The sequence below is a fragment of the Cyprinus carpio genome, unplaced genomic scaffold (assembly GCF_018340385.1).
Source record: "Cyprinus carpio isolate SPL01 unplaced genomic scaffold, ASM1834038v1 S000006466, whole genome shotgun sequence".
In the NCBI taxonomy this organism is placed as follows: domain Eukaryota; kingdom Metazoa; phylum Chordata; class Actinopteri; order Cypriniformes; family Cyprinidae; genus Cyprinus; species Cyprinus carpio.
The window spans coordinates 8,951-36,921 of NW_024879145.1; the positions used below are offsets into that span (position 1 = coordinate 8,951).

Below are 27,971 nucleotides of genomic sequence, written 5' to 3' on the forward strand. Positions count from 1 at the left end.
GATACCTTTATATGTGGCTCTAATGTCTGTCTCAATGCAATGATGACATGCTTCTGACCAGAGTCTGAAACTCTGGTGCGGTTTTGGGTAAGAGCCAGCAGGTGGCGCTCCGAACTGAAGAACAGCACAGACACACAGAATAACAACAAGAGACAGGCCAAGTGGAATAAAAGAACGCAAACCTCTCAGTGTGACAGAACAACGCCTTTCACCGTGTCCCCAGAGACCCAGGATCACTGTGTTTTGAAGTGTGCTAGCTTCAGCTGTTTTACTCTAGTAACTTAAATCCTTTCAGAACTGCAGGTGCTACTCACAGAAACCATAATAATGATTTATATGGACATGACACTGAGTAATGAGCTTATGCAACTTTACAATTACTTACTATATTATTATTTACTATCACTCCACTAGGTCTGAATATATATTGCACGTTTTTATCCACTGCAAACATGATCTAGATTAGATGATGCATTGCTGTTTCTGTCATAATTAAACGATTTTGGAGAAAGTGGCTGGACGTGTTTTTTTTTTTTTTTTTTTTAACATATATATATATTTTACTGTCTTCTTTTAACGGACATTAATATAAGACAATCCTGCAAAAACCAAACAAACAAAAAAACGGTTTACTGTCAAGCTGTTATATTCCTGTTATATATTTATTGGCCAACATTCCTAATTTTTCTGTCATTAATTTAATTTCATGTGTTTATTAATTCAGTGTTAATAATGCTAACCCTTGACTTGAAACTGACATGGTTTCTACAGAGCAGGAGGTTTTGTGTGAAAAGGGAAGAGTTTAAAGTAAAGTCTGTAATATAATCGGTTACAGGATTTGATGATCACTAGTGTGGTGATTGTTGTGATCGGTCAGGCTGTGTTTCAGCTTTAATGAACGGTTTGTTTAAACACAGCCGCTGATACGTGCTTCACTCTCGTCTGTAACGATACAGTTCTGTGTGTGTGTGTGTGTGTGTGTGATGGAGCGGGCAGATCTCGCGAGCACGCCTCCTCTCGCGATGCCGCCCAGCATCGCCGCTGCTGCAGTGCGCGTATAAAGCGGCGAGACTCGCGCGCTCAGGAGGAGGAGTTGCGGCAAGGTCGCGCAGCATCACGGCGTAAATTAGTCACGGAAAGCACGCTTCCCGGAGATAATCTGTGTGTTGGGAGTCCTCGTGAGCGCGACGGATAGTTCCTCGAGCGCGGTTGACTGGACGTGTCGCTGTTCTTCATTTGCATCCGCGTGCGCGTTACTTCAGTCTTCCTGAGCATCAGTCACGCCTGTCGGCTCGTGTGCGCTTCTGTCGGACACTATCCGCTCTCGGAAGGCTTTTCTGACTCGTCATGTCGGCGTCCCCTCCGCCCCCCGCCGCCGCGAGCGACCATCTCTCCGCGCCTGACGCGCTGAAGTCCCGACCGACCCCGAGCCAGAGCCGCTTCCAGGTGGACCTGGTGTCAGAGGCCGCGGGGGACGGCGGAACAGCGGTGGCCTCCGACTCCCCGCCCGAGTACGCCGCCGTGCCGCCCTTCGACGGGCTCCGGGATTCCGAGGAAGCCAAGGGCCGGTTTCGGGTCGTGAACTTCGCGGCCTCGAGTCCGGACGCCGCGCCGGCGGAGATCGCGCAGAACGGGGACACGGTGATGAGCGAGAGCAGCCAGCAGCACCATCACTACGACACCCACACCAACACCTACTACCTCCGCACCTTCGGACACAACACCATCGACGCCGTGCCCAACATCGACTTCTACCGGCAGACCGCCGCGCCGCTGGGCGAGAAGCTGATCAGACCCACCCTCTCCGAGCTGCACGACGAGCTGGACAAGGTACGCGCGCGGACACCTCGGTCCCGAGCACACCGGGGACACGTGTGTGATGACGCTCCGCTCGTCTGCTGTCAGATGAGAGCAGTAAACACTGGCTTCGTGTCACATGTTTGTCTTTAACACTTGAGTCAACATGCAGCGCTGTGACCTTTGACCTGTGTGTGTGTGAGAGAGAGAGTGTGTGTGTGTGTGTGTGTGTGTGTGTGTGTGTGTGTGTGTGTGTGTGTGTGTGTGTGTGTGTGTGATATCTGGAGATCAGACTCTTCACTGTATCATTCTACATGTAGTGCAGTGTTGTGAAAACACAAAGCCAGGCGTGTTTACATTCTTCCTCTGGACTCTCTGTGTGTGTGTGTGTCTGTGTGTGTGAGTGTCTCTGTGTGTGTGAGTGTCTCTGTGTCTGTGCTGTGTCTCCTGTGTCTGTGTGTGTGTGTGTGAGAGACTGTGTGTGTCTCTGTGTGTGTGTGTGTGTGTGTGTGTGTGTGTGTCTCTGTGTGTGTGTGTGTGTGTGTGTGTGTGTGTCTCTGTGTGTGTGTGTGTGAGTGTCTCTGTGTGTGAGTGTCTCTGTGTGTGTGTGTGTGTGTGTGTGTGTGTGTGTGTGTGTGTGTGAGTGTCTCTGTGTGTGTGAGTGTCTCTGTGTCTGTGTGTGTGTGTGTGTGTGTGTGTCTCTGTGTGTGAGTGTCTCTGTGTGTGTGTGTGTGTGTGTGTGAGAGACTCAGACTCTGTCTGCTAGCTTCACCGGTGCGGCTGGTTCTGTAACAGTGGTGCTGGTTCTGGTGGCTCCGTCTCTGTTCCCTGTGAGGGGCTGGTTCTGCACTAGTTAGTTTGGGAGCAGGTTCTCGGCTCTCTGATGACTCTGGCTGTTGTGAGCAGGCAGTTTATCTAGTTAAGTGCTTTTGTAAGACGCTTTGATGCCAAGTTTTAGAGAAGCTTGTTTGAGGTGAGTTCTGGCGCACACGTGTTTAACAGTCGTTTCCACTCGTTCGGTGCCAAAGCATTCACTGACTTCCTCATGAACAGATGCAGGAGATAACAGCGTCAATTAAACATGTCTTGAGCTGGGGTTGTGTGTGTGTGTGTGTGTGTGTGTGTGTGTGTGTGTGCTGAAACATGAACATGCATCTCTGACCGCTCTTGATTTCCTCTGCAGCAGTGATTATAATCATGAGAGAGAGAGAGAGAGAGAGAGATCTCATGGTTCAGTGTCTGTGCAGATGTATGCACTGGAGAACGAGATACAGAACTTCTGTTTTCTTGGGTTAAATTCAGTATTTGCTTGTTTTCATTAATATTCACTTACACGAGTATCATTAAAATAAAATAAAAAGATGCAATTTATGAACTTTTTAAATTTCACTTTAAAAGTCCTAGTGTTTAATCATGTTCAAATATTTATTCTAATGCAAAACTTGAAAACTAATAAGCAGGTATGAGCTGAACACTCTTCTGAGAAACTAGACTAGTAGATGCGTGTATATTTATTAAAGAGTTATTCCTAGTGGCTAAACCATGGCATTACAAATAAAAATTATGCTTTGTTAAAATGACTCTAACTTGCCTCTTTGCATTGGTTTTAACCTTAAATAGGCCTACTGCGCTAATTGTAATATTTAAGTTATAGAAATATGAGAAATAAATATTTCAAGTGGTTCATAATTATTGCACATAGTATTTTGTACCAAATGCTCCCCTCGAAATATTAAATAAATAGTATTGAACTAAAATATAGAACATTTATTTAATAGGAAAAATAGTTAAGGTGTATGTTCACATTCTAAGTAAGGGATACAAGAAAAACATATTAATATTGCCTCTCCATTTAGAATAAAATGATGCTGTAAGAGTCAATGCTGTCATGTTTACCAGCAGCTGCTGTGCGAGTGCAGCGGTCATCGAGCCGGTCAGGTGGACTCGTGTTCAGGTGAGACTCAGGTGAGATGTGAACGCTCGGGTCATCGTCTGCTCTCCGTGTGTGAGCTTGTGCTGCAGTAGCACTGTGCTGTCTGACTGCAGGCGTTACATGTTCTCTCTCTCTTAAAACCATTTTTGGGAGGAACAAGGTGTACATTTGTGGTTTAAACAGCCATTAACCTTCAGTTTGAGTGGGTGAGTCACAGCTGGTGTTCTGTGACGGTGGCGAGTGGTTTAGTCTTCACCTGCTGGAGGAATGTGCTGTCCGGTCCGTCACACTGAGGCTCTGGTGATGTGTTTGTGTGCTTTGTGTAGCAGCTGTCAGTAAGTCAACACCGCTGCTGTAAACACATCTGTTCAGCTGTGTGTCTTCTGGAGAATGGAGTTAAGCTGTGTCAGATCCACAGCTCTTTTCTTCTGTTTGTTCTTTTAATGGATGTCAGTTACTCTGGTCCTGTCCAAATAATCTTCGGGTCATTCGAAGTGGCTGATGTTATTCCTCTTGTTTTATTTTCTTCTTCAGCTTTATTAAACCAGACAGATGGATGTGTTCTGACTCAAGTGGTCAGTTTGTGACCCGTTTAAGGTTCTAGTAAAGTCATCATTCTTCCAGATCGAAGTGTTCTCCTGTTGAAGTTACACACAGGACGGTACTGTACAGCCGTCCATGACTGAATGGAACGGGTGTTTGGCTGCTGGCAGTGAGTTTAAACAGATATGGAGCCAGTGGGTCTTTATGGCTGTCAAATACACGCTGTGACGCTTGGCGTCTGGTTTTCCAGTCGTTGCTTTAACACTTCAAGTATTTCATTAGAGCAACAAGTTATGTCATATTCACTAAAGTATTCATTGATTTTATCTGTGCGGCACGTGTAGGTAGTGTGACTGAGGCTCGATGCGGACGCATGTTATTGGAAGAATCCTGTCAGGACTGATTTATTCCCAGAGCTGTGACTGAGCGGGAACACATGCTGAACTACTGAAGCTGTGAGAGACAGACACAGAGGCTCAGTGATGTGATATAGACAGATGCTGCGCTCGTCTTTATCATATCAAGCCCCTGACAGCCGCCAGCAGAGTCCGAGATCACAGCTCAGCAGGGAGTTTTGTGTGGAGCGTGTCATATGACAGATCGGACTGAATTTGCATTGTGTAAATTTGAGTCATTCAACACAACTGAATATAATGTGGCATTTAACATAGTTCTGAATTTTTAATTTTTTTACTTGAATATTAAACATTTGAAATTCAACACAACTGAATATTTTCATGGCAGAGTTTTAAAGGCATGTATTTTCAAACAGCAAATTTTTTTGTTCTGAAATCTTAGACTGCAAATATCCAGTTTTTAAAAATACAGCTTCAAGCTTTCAAGATGAAGAGGAAATTCAGATCATCAAATTCAATATTTAAAAATCAAAAATACAGAAATTCAGATCGAGGAGAAAGTAGGTCAGAGATCATCCGCAGGGAAGAGTAGGTCATTAATCACTAAACTCCAGCTTGTTAGTGTTTACAGATCATCGTCGACGGCGCTTCCACAATGAGGAGCATTTGCGTGTGCATGGTTGCCAGATTGCTTAAAATAAGCAAACACCGGCAGAAAATGTATCTTTGTAACAGCGAAGCTCTGATTCGGGGATCTGGCAACCGCTTTCATGAAAGCTGGCATAGTAGAGGTGTGTAGAGCAGTCCACAGTTACATGTTCTGTTTTTGGACGTTTGGGCAAGTTCTTTTGGGAAAGTATGCTTGAATTGAAAAGTGTTCAGTCCGTACCGAGCGGTGGTCATGTGAACATCTTCAACATCTCTGCTGCTGCATTGCTTTCTGATGTTAAATGCATGAATCCGGTGCACTTATGGGTTCACGAAGAAGAGCTCCACCCCTTTTACAGTGTGCAGATCGAACAGAGCAAGAAGTCTTTGTGTTGACCTGTACCTGGACTTTAAAGTGGACTGGGACCTCTTTATAGTTTTGATATTGTGTCAGTCTACATTACATTAACACTAGTGTTTTAGGATGCCGGGCAGTTAGATGATGATGATGATGATGATATGTGCAGTCCAACAAACTATATACTACATACACAACTAAGTCACATTGCACTTCAATTTTAAATCAGTTGACAGATGCTTTGCCAAAGCTGTTGTGCAAAATGTAATGGTAGGGATTTGTTATTTTGAGAACTGTGAAAATCACAGAACGGGAGGAACAAGTCCTCACTCATTTGTGCCGTTTGACTCCGGTCTTTCTCCCTCTGACATCTGGACTGAAGAATCAGTGTTGCCAGATCTTGCTGTGAAAAACAGCAAACAAAAACAAGACCAAAATAAAATGAGTCCAAATGCTGGAAATACGACCAAAATATTATGACCCACAACTGCCCACTTTACTCCCTCCATGAAGTGGTTTCTTTATGACCATGTCCTAACAAGCCTAAAGAGACAGTAATAAGAGGATATGGCAACATTGGAAGACTGTGTCAACAATGGTTTAGTTAAAACTGCCAAACATAAGTCTTTGCATGCTAATATTACTTTAGTCAAAATATGCTGGATCCCTAACGGTTTAAACTCTTGGAATTGACGTTTCTTGTTCAAAGCCACAGCTAAACACGCGTGTCTAATGGTTACCATAATGTCAGTCATGACCATTTCAGGAGTGAGTCTGGTTCTGTAAACACACGGCCTAAGATGACTGTCCATTCAGTGTTTTCATCAAGAATTCACACAGATCCCTGATGAAGGCCAGTGTGATTTATTCACTGATTGTGATGTAATAATTGTGCTGGCATCAGAAGGAGCCCTCGTCCCCCGCCGCGTCTCCATAGTGATGCTCGTCCCGTGAGCGGCGCTGATCTGCACGCGTGATGAAGACGGCGTCCCAGTGGACACACTTCACCTTTATCACACCTGAGCTCAGTGTTTCCGTGACTGACTGCTCCTCATCAAAACGAGCTTTATATTAAAACACTAGTGATGAACCAAAATTTGGACAAGTGAAAATGAGCACGAGCACATGTGAACCAAATGTTGAAAAACCGTACAACTTACTGGAATGTCTCCTGTAATCCCTCAGCTTGTGAAAAATGTCACAAAACAGCTTGTGAAGAATGTTACGCAACTTTACGTTCAGTGCTGGCTAGAAAAACCACTAGAGATAAGCATCTTGATTCACATGCACTATATTACATGTTCATTATAGTTTTACTTCAGTTGTCTTTTAATTAATGTACGTTTGAAAGCTGCTAAGAAAAATTTTTACAGACACAATTTTAATGTTTGTATTTCAATGTATTAGAGTAGCAACGTAATGTCCTTTACATTTCTGAAACACACACACACACACACACACACACATTCTTCCGTGCGTTTCTCATCTTCTCTAGCTTGTTCCCTGTGGTTGTGACGGTGAGGAAGTTCTCCCACCAGTTACCGGTAATACCGGTGTCACTGGGGTCGGGGCTCGCAAAACTCTTTTACTCACTTTCTTTCACTTTTAAATAGCAGTACACATTTTACATTCACTTTTGAATTGGCAGCAATTCCGAGTCAATTGCTTGACTGGACAAAAATACACCATGCTATAAGCCTAATAAAAATCTATCTCTCGATCAATATATATATATTTATCTCTATATATCTCTATATCTATATCTATATAGATATAGATAGATAGATAGATAGATAGATAGATAGATAGATATAGATATATATCATAATCTCTGTATTACCGGTGTTGTCACACACATTTTAACTGGTGGGAAAATTTCCTCACCGTCACAACCCCAGGGAACAAGCTAGAGAAGATGAGAAATGCACTGAAGAATGTGTGTGTGTTTCATAAATGTAAAGGACATTATGCTCTTCTCTAATTTATTGTTAAAATATAAATATTCTAATGGTGTCTTAAAAAATTCTTAGCAGTTATTCAAACATACATTAAATAAAAGACAACTCATAAAACTGTAATGAATTAGGCATGGGCCGGTATGAGATTCTGACAGTATGATAACCTTAAAAAGAAACACGGTTTCACGGTATTGTGATTACAGCTTTAAAATGTTATTTTAAAATGTCTGGGTAAAAAAAAAAAAAATTCCACTGAAGACAATATATTTTATAAAATTCTTGATTGATTGAGTGCAGTCCCTTAAGTGAGCCTTAATCTGCAGCTCAACAATCAAAAACATAAATCAAAACATAATTTCTGTAAAAAATAAAATACAAAATGCAGTCATTAAACCTGCTGCTCAGCAAAATTTTTGGAGACATGCTCAATTTCTACACATTCATCTTTCAGTCAAAGTTATGATGCAGGAATGTTCACCTTTCCTGGATTAAGTTTGGAGTATGGTTTGGAGCGGTGCGGTACGAGGATGTGTGCACACACACACATAAGGAAAGAGTGTCTCACACACACACACACACACACACACACACACACACGGTCTATCCGTACAACACTCAAACAGTGGCAGTTCGTTTTTTGTTTTTTAAATGTTGTGATTTTGAACTGGGCCCACCGGGCCAGACTGATTGATTATCTGATAGTTCTCCTCATCGTGAGCGCCGCGGTGTGGTGACGGTCGCTCTCGGAGCGCTGCGGTGTGGTGACGGTCGCTCTCGGAGCGCTGCGGTGTGGTGACGGTCGTTCTCGGAGCGCCGCGGTGTGGTGACGGTCGCTCTCGGAGCGCTGCGGTGTGGTGACGGTCGCTCTCGGAGCGCCGCGGTGTGGTGACGGTCGCTCTCGGAGCGCTGCGGTGTGGTGACGGTCGCTCTCGGAGCGCTGCGGTGTGGTGACGGTCGCTCTCGGAGCGCCGCGGTGTGGTGACGGTCGCTCTCTGAGCGCCGCGGTGTGGTGACGGTCGTTCTCGGAGCGCTGCGGTGTGGTGACGGTCGCTCTCCGAGCGCTGCTGCGGTGTGGTGACGGTCGCTCTCGGAGCGCTGCGGTGTGGTGACGGTCGCTCTCGGAGCGCCGCGGTGTGGTGACGGTCGCTCTCGGAGCGCCGCGGTGTGGTGACGGTCGTTCTCGGAGCGCTGCGGTGTGGTGACGGTCGCTCTCCGAGCGCTGCTGCTGCGGTGTGGTGACGGTCGCTCTCGCTCGGAGCGCCGCGGTGTGGTGACGGTCGCTCTCGGAGCGCCGCGGTGTGGTGACGGTCGCTCTCTGAGCGCCGCGGTGTGGTGACGGTCGTTCTCGGAGCGCTGCGGTGTGGTGACGGTCGCTCTCTGAGCGCCGCGGTGTGGTGACGGTCGTTCTCGGAGCGCCGCGGTGTGGTGACGGTCGCTCTCGGAGCGCTGCTGCGGTGTGGAGACGGTCGCTCTCGGAGCGCTGCTGCGGTGTGGTGACGGTCGCTCTCGGAGCGCTGCTGCGGTGTGGTGACGGTCGCTCTCGGAGCGCCGCGGTGTGGTGACGGTCGCTCTCTGAGCGCCGCGGTGTGGTGACGGTCGTTCTCGGAGCGCTGCGGTGTGGTGACGATCGCTCTCGGAGCGCTGCGGTGTGGTGACGGTCGTTCTCGGAGCGCTGCGGTGTGGTGACGATCGCTCTCCGAGCGCTGCTGTGGTGTGGTGACGGTCGCTCTCGGAGCGCCGCGGTGTGGTGACGGTTGTTCTCGGAGCGCTGCGGTGTGGTGACGGTCGCTCTCTGAGCGCTGCTGCGGTGTGGTGACGGTCGTTCTCGGATCGCTGCGGTGTGGTGACGGTCGCTCTCCGAGCGCCGCGGTGTGGTGACGGTCGTTCTCGGAGCGCCGCGGTGTGGTGACGGTCGCTCTCGGAGCGCCGCGGTGTGGTGACGGTCGTTCTCGGAGCGCTGCGGTGTGGTGACGGTCGCTCTCGGAGCGCCGCGGTGTGGTGACGGTCGCTCTCCGAGCGCTGCGGTGTGGTGACGGTCGCTCTCCGAGCGCTGCTGCGGTGTGGTGATGGTCGCTCTCCGAGCGCTGCGGTGTGGTGACGGTCGCTCTCCGAGCGCTGCTGCGGTGTGGTGACGGTCGCTCTCGGAGCGCCGCGGTGTGGTGACGGTCGCTCTCGGAGCGCTGCGGTGTGGTGACGGTCGGTCGTTCTCGGAGCGCCGCGGTGTGGTGACGGTCGCTCTCGGAGCGCCGCGGTGTGGTGACGGTCGTTCTCGGAGCGCTGCGGTGTGGTGACGGTCGCTCTCGGAGCGCTGCTGCGGTGTGGTGACGGTCGCTCTCGGAGCGCCGCGGTGTGGTGACGGTCGCTCTCGGAGCGCTGCGGTGTGGTGACGGTCGCTCTCCGAGCGCTGCTGCGGTGTGGTGACGGTCGCTCTCGGAGCGCCGCGGTGTGGTGACGGCCGCTCTCGGAGCGCTGCGGTGTGGTGACGGTCGCTCTCGGAGCGCTGCGGTGTGGTGACGGTCGCTCTCGGAGCGCTGCGGTGTGGTGACGGTCGCTCTCGGAGTGCTGCGGTGTGGTGACGGTCGCTCTCGGTGCGCTGCGGTGTGGTGACGGTCGCTCTCGGAGCGCTGCGGTGTGGTGACGGTCGTTCTCGGAGCGCTGCGGTGTGGTGACCGTCGCTCTCGGAGCGCTGCGGTGTGGTGACGGTCGTTCTCGGAACACCACCATTTAGTTCACATATCTCTCAGATCAATGTATTATGGTGGCTGTCATGTGTATTGATGGTGGCCATCTGATGCCTCTCACTGTGTTTCTGCAGGCGATATCATCAGTGAGGTCACAGATCTGTTAGATCAATGTCTTCCTGTGACAGATTTAAACACTGCAGTTTCCCATCATACCTTCTGTGTGCTCTCACGAACTTACACTTTCTTATATAATATACAAAATATACAATATGCAAAATAGACATTAGGCAATACATATACAGATGTGCGGATGAAAGGTAATGTAAACAGGTTTGGTGTTGTAAATATAAGTGTAAATAGTGTTTATTGTCCAGTGTGGGCATTGAACTTTTCATAAAACAGATAGATTTTTTTTATTTTTGTTGTGCCTGGCTGTTCTGGTGCGCAGTGCTCTGTTCAGAGGAGGGGACCTGGGTGTGAGGGGTCCAGCCCTTTTACTCACTCTGGATGAGAGCGGGGAGGGGTGTGCCCATGATTCTTTCAGCAGTCCACTTCCTCTTTCTTAATCATCACTATTACAGTTCATTGGAAGTTAAAAAATTATTATATTCATTAAGCATACACTTAATAAAAGCCTAGGAAAATATATCTATATATATTGATATTTGTAAAATAAGTAAATTCAAGTTCATGACACAAATTTAATTCAAAGTCTTCCATCACTTTAAGCATTACTGCTTTGACCTTTCTTAGCACTTTCTTAGCATTGAGGGCACAAGTTCATGACATCACATCTGTCCTGTTGAATTCCTGGAGGAAGTTTACAGCCACTGAATTTCACGTCTCACTGTACTCTACGTGCTGTAAGAGGCTAAATGAATGACTCTGTCTCATGACGTCTTCCCAGAGTCTCTGTTTTGTTAGTGTGGGCCCTGGGAAAGGCTAAATGTGCTTTAGCTACAGTAGGTACTTCCTGTGTGCATAAACAAGCGTGTTGTCTCTCACGGGGTGAGATGATGAAACCCTCACTCTTCTTACAGCTCTGTTGACTCTTGCTTTGCATTTTCTTGCTCTATTCTTAGCAAAAATCACTCATCATGACAAGAAAGCTTCTTTTGCAACAAAGTTCACTTCACGCTTAAAACAGTCATTGGTTCGTGCTCTTGTATTATGGTCCTATTCTGTGCAAAAAAAGTACTTCTCACAGTTCTTCATAGTCAGCATAAAATCTGAGAAGGATTCAGTGGGCATTGTAACACATTTAATTGTTACAAAATTGCTTTCTTGTTATACAAATGAAATATTGTGCAAACTACATAAATGAAATCAGGGCTCGCAAAACTTCCAAATCGCTGGTAGCCCTTCGTGTAGACATTCTTCAGTTTTGGTAGCCCAAAATGAATTTAAGTAACCTGAATAATAAAAAAACAACAACAACAAAATGAGATTTTAAGTGTATTTTTTTTAAGTGTATAATTTCAAAATCTGAAGCAGAAACAGAATGGACTGATTTTAGCTTTGTGAATGAGACGCAGATGTCCCTCTGACAGCAGGTGGCACTAATGGAACAGCAGGTATTAATAGACTGCTGCCCCTTTAAGACTGAATGCACGGATCCAATATAAGGATGCACTTGAGTTTTTCTTTCTCCATGGTTTACATTCACTTAAGACATGACCGACTGTGTTTATGAGAATACTTGCCGAGACAGTTATTTTGAGATGATTTTGTGTATGTGTTCATTCAGATGCAAGGATATGTGAAAGAGGAATCAGTTCTGTGTACACGCAGTGGCTCTCTGTGTGCGCTTTGGAAACACTAAAGCACCGGGACGTCGGGCTAGCGATTTTGCAAGCCCTGGAAATAAATGAAAATGTGAATATGAAGTTTTAATGTTATTTACCAGTGGCATTCAGAAATTGAATAACCATGTGATGTAAACACTGCATTGTCTTCACTGTATTGATGAAATATGATTCTTTTCAGTCAAACGTAGACAGTTTTTCTTTATTTGTTCTTTGATTAACATTAATGAGACGGGTTTATTAGGCTGCTGTCATGTTAAGACTGAATGCACAGATCTGATATACTGACACTGTTTATGTTGACTGAAGTCTGATAGCCTGTATTTACATTAATATTTACCAAATGGTCATTTTGTGTGTATTTGATTGCTCTAGTGCAGTAAGTTGTGAAAAAGATCTGAATCCATACACGGTACTCTTATTGTCTGATTGTGTGTGTGTGTGTGTGTGTGTGTGTGTGTGTCTGTCAGACAGCATGCAAGTACTGAATTAAGGCCTTATTGTGCTTTAATAACCCTTTTCAATATCAAGCATGTCTCTTTATTTGCTCATTCGTCCATGTTTATTCACTCTCATACTATTTTACTGATGCTAACAGCGGTGCTGTTGGGTGTTTCCAAGGACCTGAAGCAGTGGGGCTGTGCTGAAGTAGATGTGTCAGTAGTTCATGTTCACGTGAATCAGATCTGGACACTTACAGGTACTGGTGGATGTGCTCTGTTAGTGGGTTTAAACTCTTTCCCAGCCCTCCTGAGAATGTCACATTCTCTTCAAACCAGGCTTTTAAGAGATCTCTTACAGAAACGTAATACTTCATTTTTTCCTTTTTTCTTCATCTCTAATGAATGAGCTGTGGGAGACGAGCCCTGGCTCTTAACGTGGCGTGCTGAATGAGCTGGAATGGGCGCTGTGGGTTAGCTGGGGGCTTTTCAGTGGTTTCCAGTTACAGTTGTGATCGGGCTCGAGTAGATTCAGCAACAGTGAGACGTTTTGTTGAATGAGATGAGCTCACCTCGCCTCGTGTGCTGCTGAACTCTCATTCACATCTACACACGCTGCCTGTGCTCCGACCGTCTCCTGCAAACCTGAGCTCTGATTTGAATAAAACTCAGTCAGAATAATTACATTTCATCATATAAAAATGAGGTTGTTACAGTTTTTACAGTTTTTTTTCTTTTCTTTTTTGATAATGAAGATGAGTTTACGCCTACACATTACTCAAGCAACTACTGTCAACTCCACTCAAGCTGCTGTCAAATCTGCACTTCTAAGAGACAAAAATACATGTTATTATTAATACTGCAGACGCACTGCTAACTGTGCTGAAGATACAGGAACACAAACCTGCTTCATGATCTGAAATGATAATATCACTCATTACAACATGCAGAGACTAAGAACTTCATTTCTCTATCAAGATATTTATTTTGTTAAGGAAAAATGACTGAAAAAGTGTAAATAATAATAAAAAAATAGAAATAGTTTGTCATGTTCTGACCATAAAGAGTCTGGATTCTACAACTTTCACTTAGGAGCAAAAATCTGCCTTTAAACTTGAAATAAATGTATTGAGATAATTATCAATATCGACTGATAAGAAAAATGTTATCATGATAATCTCTTTGGCCATATTGCCCAGCCCTGATTAAAACCTTCGATCCGTCTGAACACTCACATACCAACAATTAATGAGACGGTGCACTCTAGAAATCACAGTAAACCACAGTACGGTGATCTTAAGACTATAAATGCATGTCAGATCACTGCTAAAACCACTTCAGATGCTCTGGAACGGCTTGTTTTCCACTGAAGTCCTCCTCAGAGCTTGACGATCCGTGACGCCCCGGCTGCTGTGAATATGAGCGCTGCTGGGCGTTCTCTAAAGAACTAGCGTCTCAGTCGAGGGGGATCTGTCTTTCCAGGTTACATTAGGCCAGTCTACTGTATGTAACACACATGAACATCTCGTGACCGATCGAGCTGTTTCAGTAAGATCTCCGAGCCGTCGAGTCCTCCAAACACCGCTTTCGTTTACAAGGGCTGTTTTCTTCCCCCAGAAAGTATGTGATAGTAGCTTGATAAATAAACATGCACAGGAAGTCGGTGCATTTCCCAGAGCGCACGCGTGTGGCAGATGTGGGAGATGTGCTGCTGCTGCTGTGCGTTGGTGTGACGTCAGCTTCATAATGACTGTGTACGCTGCTGATAGCGTTTCCTGACCATGTGACTCTCTGCAGAACCTGAGTGCTTCTGATCGGCCGCTTGCCAGATGAAGACCGGCAGCCGCTGCTTCAAGTGCTCACTTCCTGTTTAGAGCGGGCTCTGGCTCATTCCCACCTCAGGATGGAACTAGATGTGCAGGTTTAAACTGTAATGAAAGGGGCCGCAAAGTAGCCGAATTGAGACCGTGGTGGGATTGTTTTCCCACGATGCATGTAGAGCGTGTGGGTAAAATGTGCATGTGTTTGTCCATGTTAATGATGGAGTTTACTTTAGATGAGTCCACGGGTCTCTGGAGTCTCCCTCATGAAGAGAGCTCACGCTGCACACACACAAGCAGACGGAGGACAGGAGAGCCAGCCATGTGGTCTGCTCGCTCTGTTTTCTGACTGGATGTGTCACACACTGCTAAATGTTGTCAGTGATGATTATCTCTCAGCCGTGTGTGACCGCGTATCTCAGATCTCACAGATGTGTGTGTGTGTGTGTGTGTGTGTACACACTGTGCTGGTCATGACTCCTGGTTTCCAGTCTGTAGTGTAGCATTAAAGACAGCAAACGGCTGCAGTCTCTACTATATTTCCCATTTCAGTAAACTGCTGGAGAGTTAGTGCTGCACAGATGACATCTTCAAAGTTATTAGCCACCGTTTACTCTTCTCTTTCCTAATTCCTGTTCCTGGTCTTACTGTGAATGCTTTAGCATTGCATGCTGTGTATTACAGGAAACACAAAACAGGAAACATGCTCGACTAACTCATCTTTATCAAAGCTGCAATTTCTGTTCCTTAAACTTGTGTTCCTTAAATTCTGTAATAAGGCGAACCGTGAACACTACAATCAGCACTGATCATATTTCCACATGGCAGAACTGTACAATAATAAAGATCACACCGATAGTTAAAGACATGCATTCAAGCGAACCGTGAACACTATACTCAGCAGTGATTATATGCTGCAGTGGTAGTTTTGTTTGTTCTCAGGTGTTCTTCATAAGGGCTGGATCCAGACTGAAGCTTTACCTCAGGGTTCCCATCCTGTGACAGAAACAGAGCAGAGCGAGCGTAGCTGCTGTACAAGCAGACGATGATCATGTGTATTTGAGCAGATATCACTGGAGGACAAGGTTATGAGATTCATATGTGAATGTTTGGCTATAGAGATGATGGGGCCTGAAACCTGACTGAAATTCTTCATAGAGATCATTTTTTGCAGGAAGGAGCACAATTGAGCAGACACAACTTTTTCTAAAATTTTAGACATAAATGGAAGATTTGAAATGGGTCTGTAATTTGCCAGTTCACTAGGATCTAGTTGTGGTTTCTTAATAAGAGGCTTAATAACCGCCAGCTTGAATGGTTTTGGGACGTGACCTAAAGATAACGACGAGTTAATAATATTGAGAAGCTGTTTTTCTGCTACAGGTAACAACTCTTTCAGTAATTCAGTGGGTACAGGATCTAATAAACATGTTGTTGGTTTAGATGCAGTAATAAGTTTATTTAGCTCTTCCTGTCCTATAATTGTAAAGCACTGCAGTTTATCTTTGGGTGCGATGGATAAAACTAAAGTATTAGACGCTGTAGAATCTACATTTGTTATTGTATTTCTGATGTTACAGTATCTATTTTATCAGTGAAGAAATTCATAAAGTCATTACTATTTAACTGTGAGGGAATATTTAGATCGGGTGGCGTCTGGTTATTTGTTAATCTAGCCACCGTGCTAAATAAAAACCTTGGATTGTTTTGGTTGTTTTCTATGAGTTTGTGGATATGCTCGGCCCTGGCAGTTTTTAGAGCCTGTATATAGCTGGACATACTGTTTTTCCACGCAATTCTAAAAACTTCCACGTTAGTTTTTCTCCATTTGCGCTCAAGACTACGAGTTTCTTTCTTGAGAGCGTGGGTATTACTGTTGTACCATGGCACAGTACGTTTTTTCTCTAACCTTTTCAATGTGATGGGGGCAACAGCTTCTAATGTATTAGAGAAGATAGTGCCCATGTTGCCAGCCATTTCGTCTAGTTCATGTGTATTTATGGGTACACAGAGCAGTTGAGATAAATCAGGCAGGTTATTTGTGAATCTGTCTTTGGTGGCTGGAGCAATAGTTCTGCCCGGACGATAACGCGAAGCTATATAGTTATTATCATCAATACGCAGAATGCACGATACAAGGAAATGGTCAGTAACATCATCACTTTGAGGTACAATATCTATGTCAGTAAGATCGATTCCATGTGATATAATTAAATCTAGCGTATGATTAACACGATGAGTGGGCCCAGTGACGTTTTGCTTGACTCTAAAACAGTTTAATAAGTCAGTAAACACAAGTCCTCATGCATCGTTTGTATGATCAAAGCAGTGAGCGGGAGCAGTGACTCAGAGCACCGAGCAGTGTTTGTTTGAGGCTCTGTGTGGGTCAGAGCACCTCTCAGAAGGCACTTCTCGTTACCGGTTCAGGTCTGGCTTGTGTCATTAATCTGTCAAAGTAGAAACGATCGCAGCTGACAGGGTTTTCAGGTATCACCAGATTAATCTGCTGGTGGATTGTTTGCTAATTTTCCTTCCCATATCCCCTGCTGGAAATAAAAACAGAATATAAAACTGATTTGATAAGGCCCTAAAAATGTAGTTTTTGCATACATTTTTTCAAAAATAATTAATTAAAAACAAACAAAATTAATCACTAACTATACATAAATTAAATAAATACCCACCAAAAAAAATTTTATTAATATTTAAAATTATTTAAAAAAATGCAATCAAGACCAATTAAAACTGAATTTGTGTGAAAACAAGTGATTTCATGCTGAAATGATTTGAAATTCTTTGTTCATCCTGTCATTAGATTCTGCTGTGATGCTGTCTTTATGAGTCATAGAACAGTGTTTGTTAAAGCTGTATAACCACTAATCAAATTCTTTAGTTATTAGATCCCCACCTGCAGCAGGGTTATTCATCACGGGGTAAAGGTTGTGTGGAGGGGAAATATTAATAAAGTGCTGCCAAGTCATTAGGCGTGTAATACAGTGTGTCCTGCAGCCACCGGCCATCAGTACACACCCCTCAATGTCTCGGTGAATCCATCAACACTCACTCGTTTGGTCAGGGACACGAGCTTCCTGTGCCCTTCAGCGGGGGTGAATATCCTGAAGAAATGTGCCGGTGTGGAGTGAAGAGAGATCCTTCTGTCAGGATCTTTATCCTCGCTGAAGATAAGACCCATTTCTCCTGTACTTTTGTCCTCAGCATTGAACGCCTCTAACAGCCGTCAGTACGGCCCCGGGCCCCCGGCCCCCGGCTCCAACCGCTGCTTGCTTTTTCCACACAGTCAGAACCAGAGCGTTATGTGCTCCGGACAGGATGTTGTAAACTCCACACACTGGCATTGTTTAGTCTGTGTGTGTGGATGTGCAGGAGCTATACCGGGCGGCTGTCTCCGTCATGGCTTTGTTTCTGTGGAGGAGGGACACTTCCTGTGTTTGACCTTTCACAGACACAAGGACAGCGAACACTGCTGCTGGACCGTCTTCATGTTTACAGTTCATTTTAATTTGCATTAGCCACTTGTCCATCATGATGTTGGGCTGTATCTCCCATCAGACAACAGCGTTATTGAAATAAACACCTATGACATGAGAAAGCCTTTAACTTGAAGAGAACCGCACTTTTCCTTTGAGCTCTGAGTGATTCTTCACTGCATGTCACTCCATACTCAGTCAGATGTATTCATGCGTGTGGGTATCTGTGATTGCAGGAGCCGTTCGAGGATGGCTTCGCTAACGGCGAGGAGCTGACTCCTGCAGAGGAGGCCGCGGCTAAAGAAGCCTCCGAGTCTAAAGGAGTGGTGAAGTTCGGCTGGATCAAAGGAGTGCTGGTAAGAGTTAACATCTGATCAAACACGCTTCAGCAGAAGTCCGCGCAGCGGCTGATGTACCAACCGCAGGACGGAGAGCCTCACTTACTCAGAATAGTGTCACCCACACTAAACCAGAGATGGGAATGAATACAGTACAGGTCAAAAGTTTGGAAACATTACTATTTTTAATGTTCTTGAAAGAAGTCTCTTCTGCTCATCAAGCCTGCATTTATTTGATCAAAAATACAGAAAGAAATGTAATATTGTGAAATATTATTACAACTTAAAATAATAGTTTCTATTTGAATATACTTTAAAAAAATAATTTATTCCTGTGATGCAAAGCTGAATTTTCAGCATCATTACTCCAGCCTTCAGTGTCACATGTAACATCCAGTCTATCACATGATCATTTAGAAATCATTCTAATATTCTGATTTATTATGAGTGTTGGAAACAGTTCTGCTGTCTAATATATTTGATGAATAAAAGGTTAAAAAGAACTGCATTTATTCAAAATAAAAAAAAAATTCTAATAATATATATTCTAATAATATATTTTCTTTACTATCACTTTTTATCAATTTAACACATTCCTTGCTGAATAAAAGTATTGATTTTATTTAAAAAAAGAAAGAAAAAAAAATTACTGACCCCAAATTACTGACCAGTAGTGTATATTGTTATTACTAAATATTTATATTTTAAAAACATAGCTTCTTTTTTTTTTTTTTTTTTTTATTCATCAAAGTATCCTAAAAAAGTATCACATGTTCTGAAAAAATATTAAGCAGCAGAACTGTTTCCAACTTTGATAATGAATCATCATATTAGAATGATTTCTAAAGGATCATGTGATAATGATCCTAAAAATTCAGCTTTGCATCACAGAAATAAATGATAATTTAAAGTATAATATATTTAAAAACAATTATTTTAAATTGTAATAATATATCACAATATTAATTTTTTTTCTGTATTTTTGATCAAATAAATGCAGGCTTGATGAGCAGAAGAAACTTCTTTCAAAAACATTAAAAATAGTAATGTTTCCAAACTTTTGACCTGTACTGTATAACGAGGGTGACGAGTGAGATCTTTCTGCTGTGGGTGATAATTGGTTTTTTGTTAGTTTGCTGTATCAGCTGCCTGTCGAGACTCCTATTAGAGGCTGAATGTTAAACTGTCGTGCTGTTGTAATGTTTAATATGCTAATACTCTCAACAAGCCGTGGCTTTGCTCAGTGCGGACCGTCTTCCCCGCTGACGCGTGTGAATCCAGTAAAAGCTTTATGGTTCACAGATCGGCTCTGCTTCTCGTCTCTTGGTCAATATTTTGACAGGTCTTCCTTGTCCTTAAAAATTGTCCTCATTTTCACCTTTCCCAGTCTTAACATTTGACACCAAACTGCTTCTCATAGTGTCGACAAGTGAAAATTCATTTCCATCCAAAGTGTCTTTCAAACCACGGCAGGAATTCAGTCAATGTTTGAAACCGGTTTGTGTTCAGATGCGTTTGAAGGACTGGTCAGGGTTCTCTGTCGACAGTCTTTGTGGTGTAATGTCTGTTAACACGGAAAGAGATTTCAACTCTTCCCTCAGTAAAAAAAAAAAAATGCCAAAAAGCGTAACCCAGATCAGTAAGCGGTTCTTTCACGCTAGTTCCAACATGATGTAAGAGTACAGTGTGTACAGTGTTTACGTGTTGGAGGTCGTGTGAATGAATCGCTTACTGGTCTGTTATCTCGAATCATTCAGCTCTGCTCTTATGGCCGTGTAGAGCTGGTAAACATGCCAGCAAATTTGGCATGACACTCCAGAAAGTTGATCCAACTAGAACTGGTCACATCACTAAAAGATTATTCTAGATGCTTTCCAGATGGAATAATGAACTGCTTCTGGAGCTCCGGGCAGGTTTATTTCTGCTGTAGAGGTGTTGATGTAAACGTGATGGAAGTCTTTTGTTGTAACGGACGTGACGCCACAGAGGCCGTCGATAGAGCTCATCCCACAGCTTTCCTTCAAACGCCGATGGGTTCCTGTCCAGCGTTCATCGTCCCGGTGAAGGAGGTTTGAGAAACGGCTTTGGTCCTTGATGTTTTTGTCAGCATGAGTCTAAACTGCATCCTTCCTCTGTGCAGGTGCGCTGCATGTTAAACATATGGGGCGTGATGCTCTTCATTCGAATGACATGGATCGTGGGCCAGGCTGGAATTGGTAGGTTTGACTTTGGTCGGCCGTGTGAATTAGCACTTCAGTTCACAAGCACACTCTCGTGGTTTCCATCGAGCTGCAGTCATTTCTCATGCACATGCTGAATGTGGCGGTGAGGTGCTGTGAGCGGTCGGCTGTCATTACGCAGCTCCAACACTGGCTAGTGTTTAGTGCTGAACTAGGGGACAATGAGTCTTGGAGTCGTTCACTGTCGTTTCACCTTTTTATCTCCACAGCGTATTCCTGCATCATTGTTATCATGGCCACTGTTGTGACTACCATCACGGGCTGCTCGACCTCAGCGATCGCCACCAATGGCTTTGTACGAGGAGGTAATTAAAAAATAAAAAAGAAATGTGCACTGGCACAGTATGCATTGGAGCAAAGACCAATCAAAAGGTCCCTGTGGTGGAACTGTCACACACACAAATGAGACAATGTGGATAAATGCTGATATTCTATAAACATTCAATTGTTTACTGTACACAAGTGATCCTAAGAGGGTTGACATTTTAAGCTCCTCTACACAACAAACGATAGAATGAAGACTTTTACTTGCCTGTGGGGAAATTTAATAGAGTGTTCAGAGATGGCAGTGTTTTTCTCTCAGGCCATTGAGAGCTTCAGTGGCAGTCTGGAAGTCAGAAATGGATAGCGGTCCCTCTCTACAGGCCTTCATCTGAGAGACGGGGTGATGGCGCTAGATAAAGTTTTTGTTTCAGTGTGGAAGTGAATCAATATTTTTCAATGAGCACCTCAGGTGTTAGTTATTAACCCAGTCATGGGATGGTGTGTGTGTGTGTGTGTAAGAGATTGGGTTTCCCTGTTGAAAAAAACGGCATATGCTGGTTAGCTATGTTTTGAAGCATGAAAGCTGGTTTAAACTGGTCCTTAGGACCAGCACATGACTAGCTTAAACCAGCTCAGACCAGCTGCCAGGCTTCAAAACACAGCTAATCAGCATATGCTGGGTTTTTTTTTTTTTTAAAAAGGGTTGTTTGAGATCGTCAATGATATTTAGCTGTCACTGCTTTCTCACACTCGTCAGAACATTATATTCAGTACTCTACATATTTCGTTTCACAGCACTGCATGCTGGTTTTTTGATGTGTGTTTGTGCTAATGCTTCGGTCACTGAGGTGTGTAGCCGTTAATCTGACATTAGGCCTAATCTTCCCTGGTATTCCAGTCATTTGTTAATACTCACACACACTTTCATAAATAAGATCTAGCATTTAACACTCACTCAAGGCGATCTGTACTCGATCTGTGCACATTTCTCACCCCTGATTATTAGGAAAATCTGTAGACTGGGCTTAAATATGGAAAGATGTTTCGGCATAGCTTGAGAGTACTGCTCTGTTATCGGTAACTCGACCCATTATAATCTTATCCACAGGGGTACCTCAGGGTTCGGTGTCGGGGCCATTCCTCTTCTCACTGTATCACTGGGACCTATTATTTTGACACACAATGGATTGGTCTACCGCTGCTATATCCAAAACACACACTGCTTTACTTTTTGCTCCTGCTTGCCAATAGTCAAATTAGCCTAAATTATTCAACCGTTTATTCAGAAAGCTCTCAAAATTCCTGAAGAACAAACACAAGGGCAGGACGAGAGTTAGTGAATGATTTGAGTTCAGTGGAAGACTCATTTGTCAGAGTCTTGTGTCCACAAACTGAGGTCAAAGTTGACAAGTGATGAACCTCTCTTGGGTAAAATAGCAAAATAATATGGTTTTCAGAATATTTTGAAGGGTGTCTTAATGATGTAACAGAATAACCAATAAATCAGCCTTAAATTGTGTTTTCAGAAAGGTGATCTGTGTAATATCTTTTCTTCAGGTGGAGCGTATTACTTAATATCTCGAAGTTTGGGCCCAGAGTTCGGCGGCTCCATTGGTCTGATTTTTGCCTTTGCCAATGCTGTGGCCGTGGCCATGTACGTAGTGGGCTTTGCAGAAACCGTAGTTGAGCTGCTCAACGTAAGAGACACAATTCTGTTTCCTATGGCTTACAGTAGTTTGTTTTAATATGATGGTGTGTGGATGGAATGATCCTATGTGTTTGTGTCCGTTCAGAGTTCTGGTGCACTCATGTTCGATGTGACTAATGACATCAGGATCGTTGGGACCATTACAGTCATCCTGCTTCTCGGAATCTCAGTGGCTGGAATGGAGTGGGAGGCCAAGGCAGGAGATTCACTGCATATTCAGTTATCTTTGAACATTAGCCAGTGCCGACCTTATGAAATCACGATTTTGTTTCACAGGCTCAAATATTCCTCTTGGTCATTTTGATCAGTGCCATCTTCAACTACTTCATTGGGACCTTCATTCGCGTTGAGTCCAAGGAGAAATTTGGCTTCTTCAGCTATGATGGTAAGAATGCGCTCTTAAATTCAGCTCACAGAAAACAGTGCTGCATGTACATGATAAACTGCTTTGAACTGGTATTTATTCATCTTTAATGTAAAAGCAAACTCTGCTGTGTTCAGTAAACATGATTTGTGCTGAACACAGCGTTTTGTGCTGTGAATTACTCTCTGAAAAGAGAAGGAAACCCTACCAATTCAAAAGATAGAAACTACAAATACATTTTAATTTAACAATAGATCTTGATTGCTGCCTGATGTCTAAATTAAAACTTGGGCCTTAAAGGAAAACTAGTTAAGAACAGTAGTTCAAGATTGTCCAAGGCCACTGGTAATGTTTTTATGTGACTTGGGTTTTGAGTTTAAATGTTAGCAGTTTTTTTCTCTTTATTCATTCCTGTTTTGTTGTTCGTATCGGGTGTCTTGTCTTTTTAGTGGGCATCTTGGCGGAAAACTTTGGCCCAGACTTTCGAGGGGAGACGTTTTTCTCCGTTTTTTCCATCTTCTTCCCGGCTGCCACAGGCATTTTAGCTGGTGCCAACATCTCAGGAGATCTCGCAGTGAGTGTTCCTCACCACATATTTATTCTTCCTCAGAGCGTCTCTGTAATTGCTTGATTTCTCTTTAAGGACCCTCAAATGGCCATCCCTAAAGGAACGCTGTTGGCTATCCTCATAACGGGCCTCGTGTACATGGGTGTGGCCATCTCTGCAGGTAAGCTCCAATAGAATCCCCTATCGTTTTGATTACTGATGTATTGTGTTTCTCTGATGTATTGATGGATTTGTTGAAAGGTGCTAGCATCGTGCGGGATGCCACAGGAATCGAGAGTAACATGACTATCAATGGTTCAAACTGCACTGATGCGGCCTGTAAGTTCGGCTACGACTTCACTTCCTGCAGACCTGCAGCCAGAGGTGGGAAGACTGCCTGCGAGTTCGGCCTCCACAATGATTTCCAGGTACATCATCAACATGGCCTTTTCTAAACGATCATTCTGTTCCGAACCCTAGTGAGCATCCTCAGCCGCATTTCAAGGCATAATGCAAAGAATCTTCAACATGGCAGACTCCAAAATGCAGCGTTCAAGCAGAGCAGTCATGTGATCAGCCTGCAGAGTTTCACACAGGCTTTACTTTACATTTGTGTCATTTTGTGTGAGTTTCGTTATCAGTATGCTAATGTCAGACTGAGTCTCCGCTGTGGTTTCAGTCAGGCTGTAAACAGTGTTTTAGTCTCAACACATTCAGATTTGGAAGTGAACGGTGGTGTGTGAAGGATGTGTGGCTGAAGGTCTTGTTCTGCAGGTCATGAGTGTGGTGTCCGGCTTCGGGCCCCTCATCACGGCCGGCGTCTTCTCTGCGACCCTCTCCTCTGCCCTGGCTTCTCTCGTCAGCGCCCCCAAGGTCTTCCAGGTGGGCGTCTCGTCTGCTGCTGTGTGTTATAACATGTGTGGTTTCGCTCCAGTGCTTGTGTGAGCTCAGAGATGTTGGAACAGGTCTTGCTGGTTTGATGAATTCTTCCATTTCCTCAGGCTTTATGCAAAGACAATATCTATCCTGGAATTGGAGTTTTCGGGAAGGGCTACGGCAAGAACAACGAGCCCCTGCGAGGATATTTGCTCACCTTTGGCATTGCCTTGGCCTTCATTGTCATTGGTACGATCTCAACAAATTGAGTTGTTTAATTGGTAGAAATCTTTGCTGAATGAAATGATCAGATTGTTTGATGAGCTCCCCTCGCTCTGACACATGCTTGTTTTTAATTTCTCCAGCGGAGCTGAATGTCATCGCCCCGATCATTTCCAATTTCTTCCTGGCCTCGTACGCTCTCATCAACTTCTCGGTGTTTCACGCGTCACTGGCCAACTCCCCCGGTAAGACGTTCCTCTGTACGGTTGGGGTGAATTCCTTCTGTGGACGAGCTGGGTCACGTCTCCACAGAGAGCTCAAATATCATTAGTGTCAGGATGGTACACAACACCCAGCCCACGTGACGGGTTTACACGGAGGTTAAGTGCAGGGCAGACTGCTTTCCTTGAGTGGGTTACAAAAGGGCCTTTGAAATGGACATTTGATTCATTTGAAGGTCAGTGAAACCAGGTGCTTAACCTTCAAACATGCTGATCATCCTCCGCAGGAAGAGAAACTAAACGTTTCTGCATGTACATTAGCATGAATTTGAAACACTAAACTATAGGGTTATTTCTATAAACCCTGATTAGTGATTAGCAGTGGTTGACCGATATGTTTTTCTGTCTGGCCGATGTGTTGGAGGCGGGACACAGCGCTCACGTTCTCTCTCGTCATTGCTTGTGGTCGCAGTTTAACAGTTCTGTCTGATACGTCTAATAATCAGATAGAACTGTTAAACTAAACAAGCATTCAGCAAATACACATTTGCAGCTTGCAGACCTGGTGGAATCCAGCGGTGAGATCTTGTGACGGGTGTATTTGTGTCCTGCATACTGTATGTGTGTGTGCTGTGTGACGGTCGAATCAGACAGGAGGAGAGTTCAGCTTCACTGGAGACGTACCATCGACAAACTCTAAACTCCTGATTTCAAACAATGCTGTGCTGTATTCATCTGCCCGCTGACATATTCAACTCATTTTCACTGTGTGCTGTGCTGTATGTAAAATGAGATTGCCAATACACACAAACTGCCCAGATTACTGCATACAACAAACAGAAATACAGAATAATTAGAACAATCAATAATAACAGTAATGTTCTAGCAACCTAGCAGCAGCACAGTCGCTGTGATTTTAGCAATTTGAGGATTTGATATAAATTAAATGTTCAGTTAGTAAATGAATGATTGCTCTGATCTGTCATGTATATTAGTGGTTAAATGTGTGGCAGTTGATCCGTGATACAGACCAGGCCTCACAGCTCAGCACGCATGCGATTCGCAGATTCATTTGCCAATTTACACGTTTAAGTGTTTTTAAAGCACAAGAAGAAGCAAAAGAGAACTCTCTTCGTTGCTCACGCAGAGTTTTCGGTGTGCACAGCAGCTGCACACAAGCGCACACACACAGAGACGAGTTTCAGACAGAGAGAGAACACTGAGATGATTCTTCTTTCACGTCTCCTTGAAACATATAAACATAAAAAAAAAATCAAATTATTTCAAATTTCTCGGCATTCTCATTCTCTGTGCTTTAAATATTTTTTTTTTCTTGCTTGCCTGAAATATAAATTCAATCCGGGACTCAAAAAAAAAAAAAAAAAAAAAAAAAAAAAAAAAAAATATATATATATATATATACACATACACATACACATAGTGTGAACCATGTATAAACCTCATATGCTCTCCATATAACCGTGAATGTGACAAATAAAAATCTTGAATAAACCCCACCCCCCTCCAGCTGGTGGGACTGTATGTTTATTTGACACATTTAATTTTTAAATAATTTTCAAATTATTTCAAATTTCTTAATATGTTTATTTGACACATTTAATTTAATTCATTTTCAAATTATTTCAAATTTCTTAAATAATAATTTAAATAAAAATCTAATAAATAAAATTAAATAAAAATCTCTCTCTCTCTGCTCTCTAAGAGATATCGGCATTGGCTGTCAAAAAACCAATATCGGTCGACCACTAGTGCTTGGTGTGAGTTTGATTCTTTTCTGGCTGTAAATATTAAACAAGCACATGACTGGTTTGCAGATTTAGTCTTGGGGTGTACTCACACTAGCGATCTGAACCGTGTTTGACTAGTGTGACCGCTCCGTACGCGGTTCGTTTGGCTGTCCCTGGCTGTCTTGGAAGAGGTGGGCCAGAGCACGGTTCAGTCGGGCTCAGGTGTGGTACACATGTAGTGTGATCTCTAACCGCGCCGGAGCACAGAACAGCTAGTGTTTTATGTGCGCTACTGTCACCAATACGACCGCACGCATCTTCTATTACTACTACAGTACACGCTTCAGTTAATTGAATTAAATCAGGTATATCTAGGTTTATAACGGGATTGGTTTGCACTTTACCTGATGAACAAGAATTGTAGTTTGTTAGTAAAGCTGCAGTCTTTGAGTGAAAGTGTTTTCTCCTGCTGTCTCGTACATGACGTGAGCGAGCTCCTGCAGGCCAGCGGGGAGTGCAGATAATCGCACGCGGGTCGGTTCAAGGCAACTGTGCTAGTGTGAGTACACCCTTAAGCTGTTACTCAGTGGAGGCCAGCTAGTTTAGGGTTAATGTGAGGGTAGAATGGTCGAGCTGGATGAAAGCAGTCACCACCACAATTTGTATACAAATGGAGAGAATGCAGTGAAAATATGGGCTTCCCGTCATTGCTGAGCCTCTTGAGACCCTGATACTCATAGCCAAGGTCTTTTTCATTGTATGAAGAATTTAGAAATACGTTTGCAGCGATTATAACATTAATGAACACCCAGACGCCGTCCACACTGCTCAGAGAGAATACGCTTTCCTCTCAATACCAAAATAAACCACAAACAGGACAGCAGTGAGAAAACTGCAAAATTCAGCAGTCCGATCACATCACTTTTATTTATGTAGCACTTCATACAATATATGGCTTTACAGTAGTAAATATGAGAACATTGTCAGTATTGCTTTCAGTTAGAGTAACTTCAGTTCGTCCTGTAAAGCAGCTCTCCCTTGTGTTTGTGTTTTAACTCGTGTCTGTTCACTTTGAGCTGTTTTAAACGAACATTGTTTTGGCCTGATTTAGTTTGAAATGACAGTTTGTTCTTTGATTTCTCTTAAAGTATACCGGGGCCTTTACAGAGTTTACCAAGCTTTGCAAAGTATCAATTCCTATGCAAATTTTGTTTTCCTGTAGAGATTTTCCATTCTTATGACCTGTTACTCACCTTTTTATTTGAATGAAAATGAAAGTCTTTTCATTTCTGAATGATATCATGTTATTGACTGTATTTCTTGTTTTGAAGTTATAATTTCATGTATTTCTTTATTCTTTGTGTGAAGAAGTTTGTTTGTCCCTCAATACCAAAGTTCTAGAAGACCAGCAGGTAGATATCTTCACTTCTGACACTTTATTACATAGAGTCTCTGCACACAATTGCATGAACGTAAAGGGTACGTGTGAATCTTTCACTTTCCAGATATCTCACGTTTAAAGCGCTTCTGTACCCTTTATGTCATGCAGTGTCTGTAGCATTACAAGGTAACCGTGACTCCACTAAATCCCATAACTCTAGTACGTGTCCTGT

General features: G+C 43.6%; 1 protein-coding gene across 2 annotated transcripts in view; it reads left to right on the forward strand.

Annotated features, from left to right (window-relative positions):
* The first annotated feature begins 1,036 nt into the window (after nt 1–1,036).
* Nucleotides 1,037–27,971, forward strand: part of LOC109049253 (solute carrier family 12 member 2) — a 52,091-nt gene continuing 25,156 nt past the window's right edge. For both annotated transcript variants that reach the window (XM_042754169.1, XM_042754170.1), the window contains exons 1-13: nt 1,037–1,830; nt 18,067–18,186; nt 20,309–20,384; nt 20,618–20,713; nt 22,230–22,369; nt 22,466–22,576; nt 22,657–22,765; nt 23,194–23,318; nt 23,388–23,472; nt 23,553–23,719; nt 24,066–24,173; nt 24,293–24,416; nt 24,533–24,634. In XM_042754169.1, the coding sequence (XP_042610103.1) occupies nt 1,348–1,830; nt 18,067–18,186; nt 20,309–20,384; nt 20,618–20,713; nt 22,230–22,369; nt 22,466–22,576; nt 22,657–22,765; nt 23,194–23,318; nt 23,388–23,472; nt 23,553–23,719; nt 24,066–24,173; nt 24,293–24,416; nt 24,533–24,634 (1,846 nt within the window). In that variant the 5' untranslated portion in view covers nt 1,037–1,347. The remainder of the gene's footprint in view (nt 1,831–18,066; nt 18,187–20,308; nt 20,385–20,617; nt 20,714–22,229; nt 22,370–22,465; nt 22,577–22,656; nt 22,766–23,193; nt 23,319–23,387; nt 23,473–23,552; nt 23,720–24,065; nt 24,174–24,292; nt 24,417–24,532; nt 24,635–27,971) is intronic.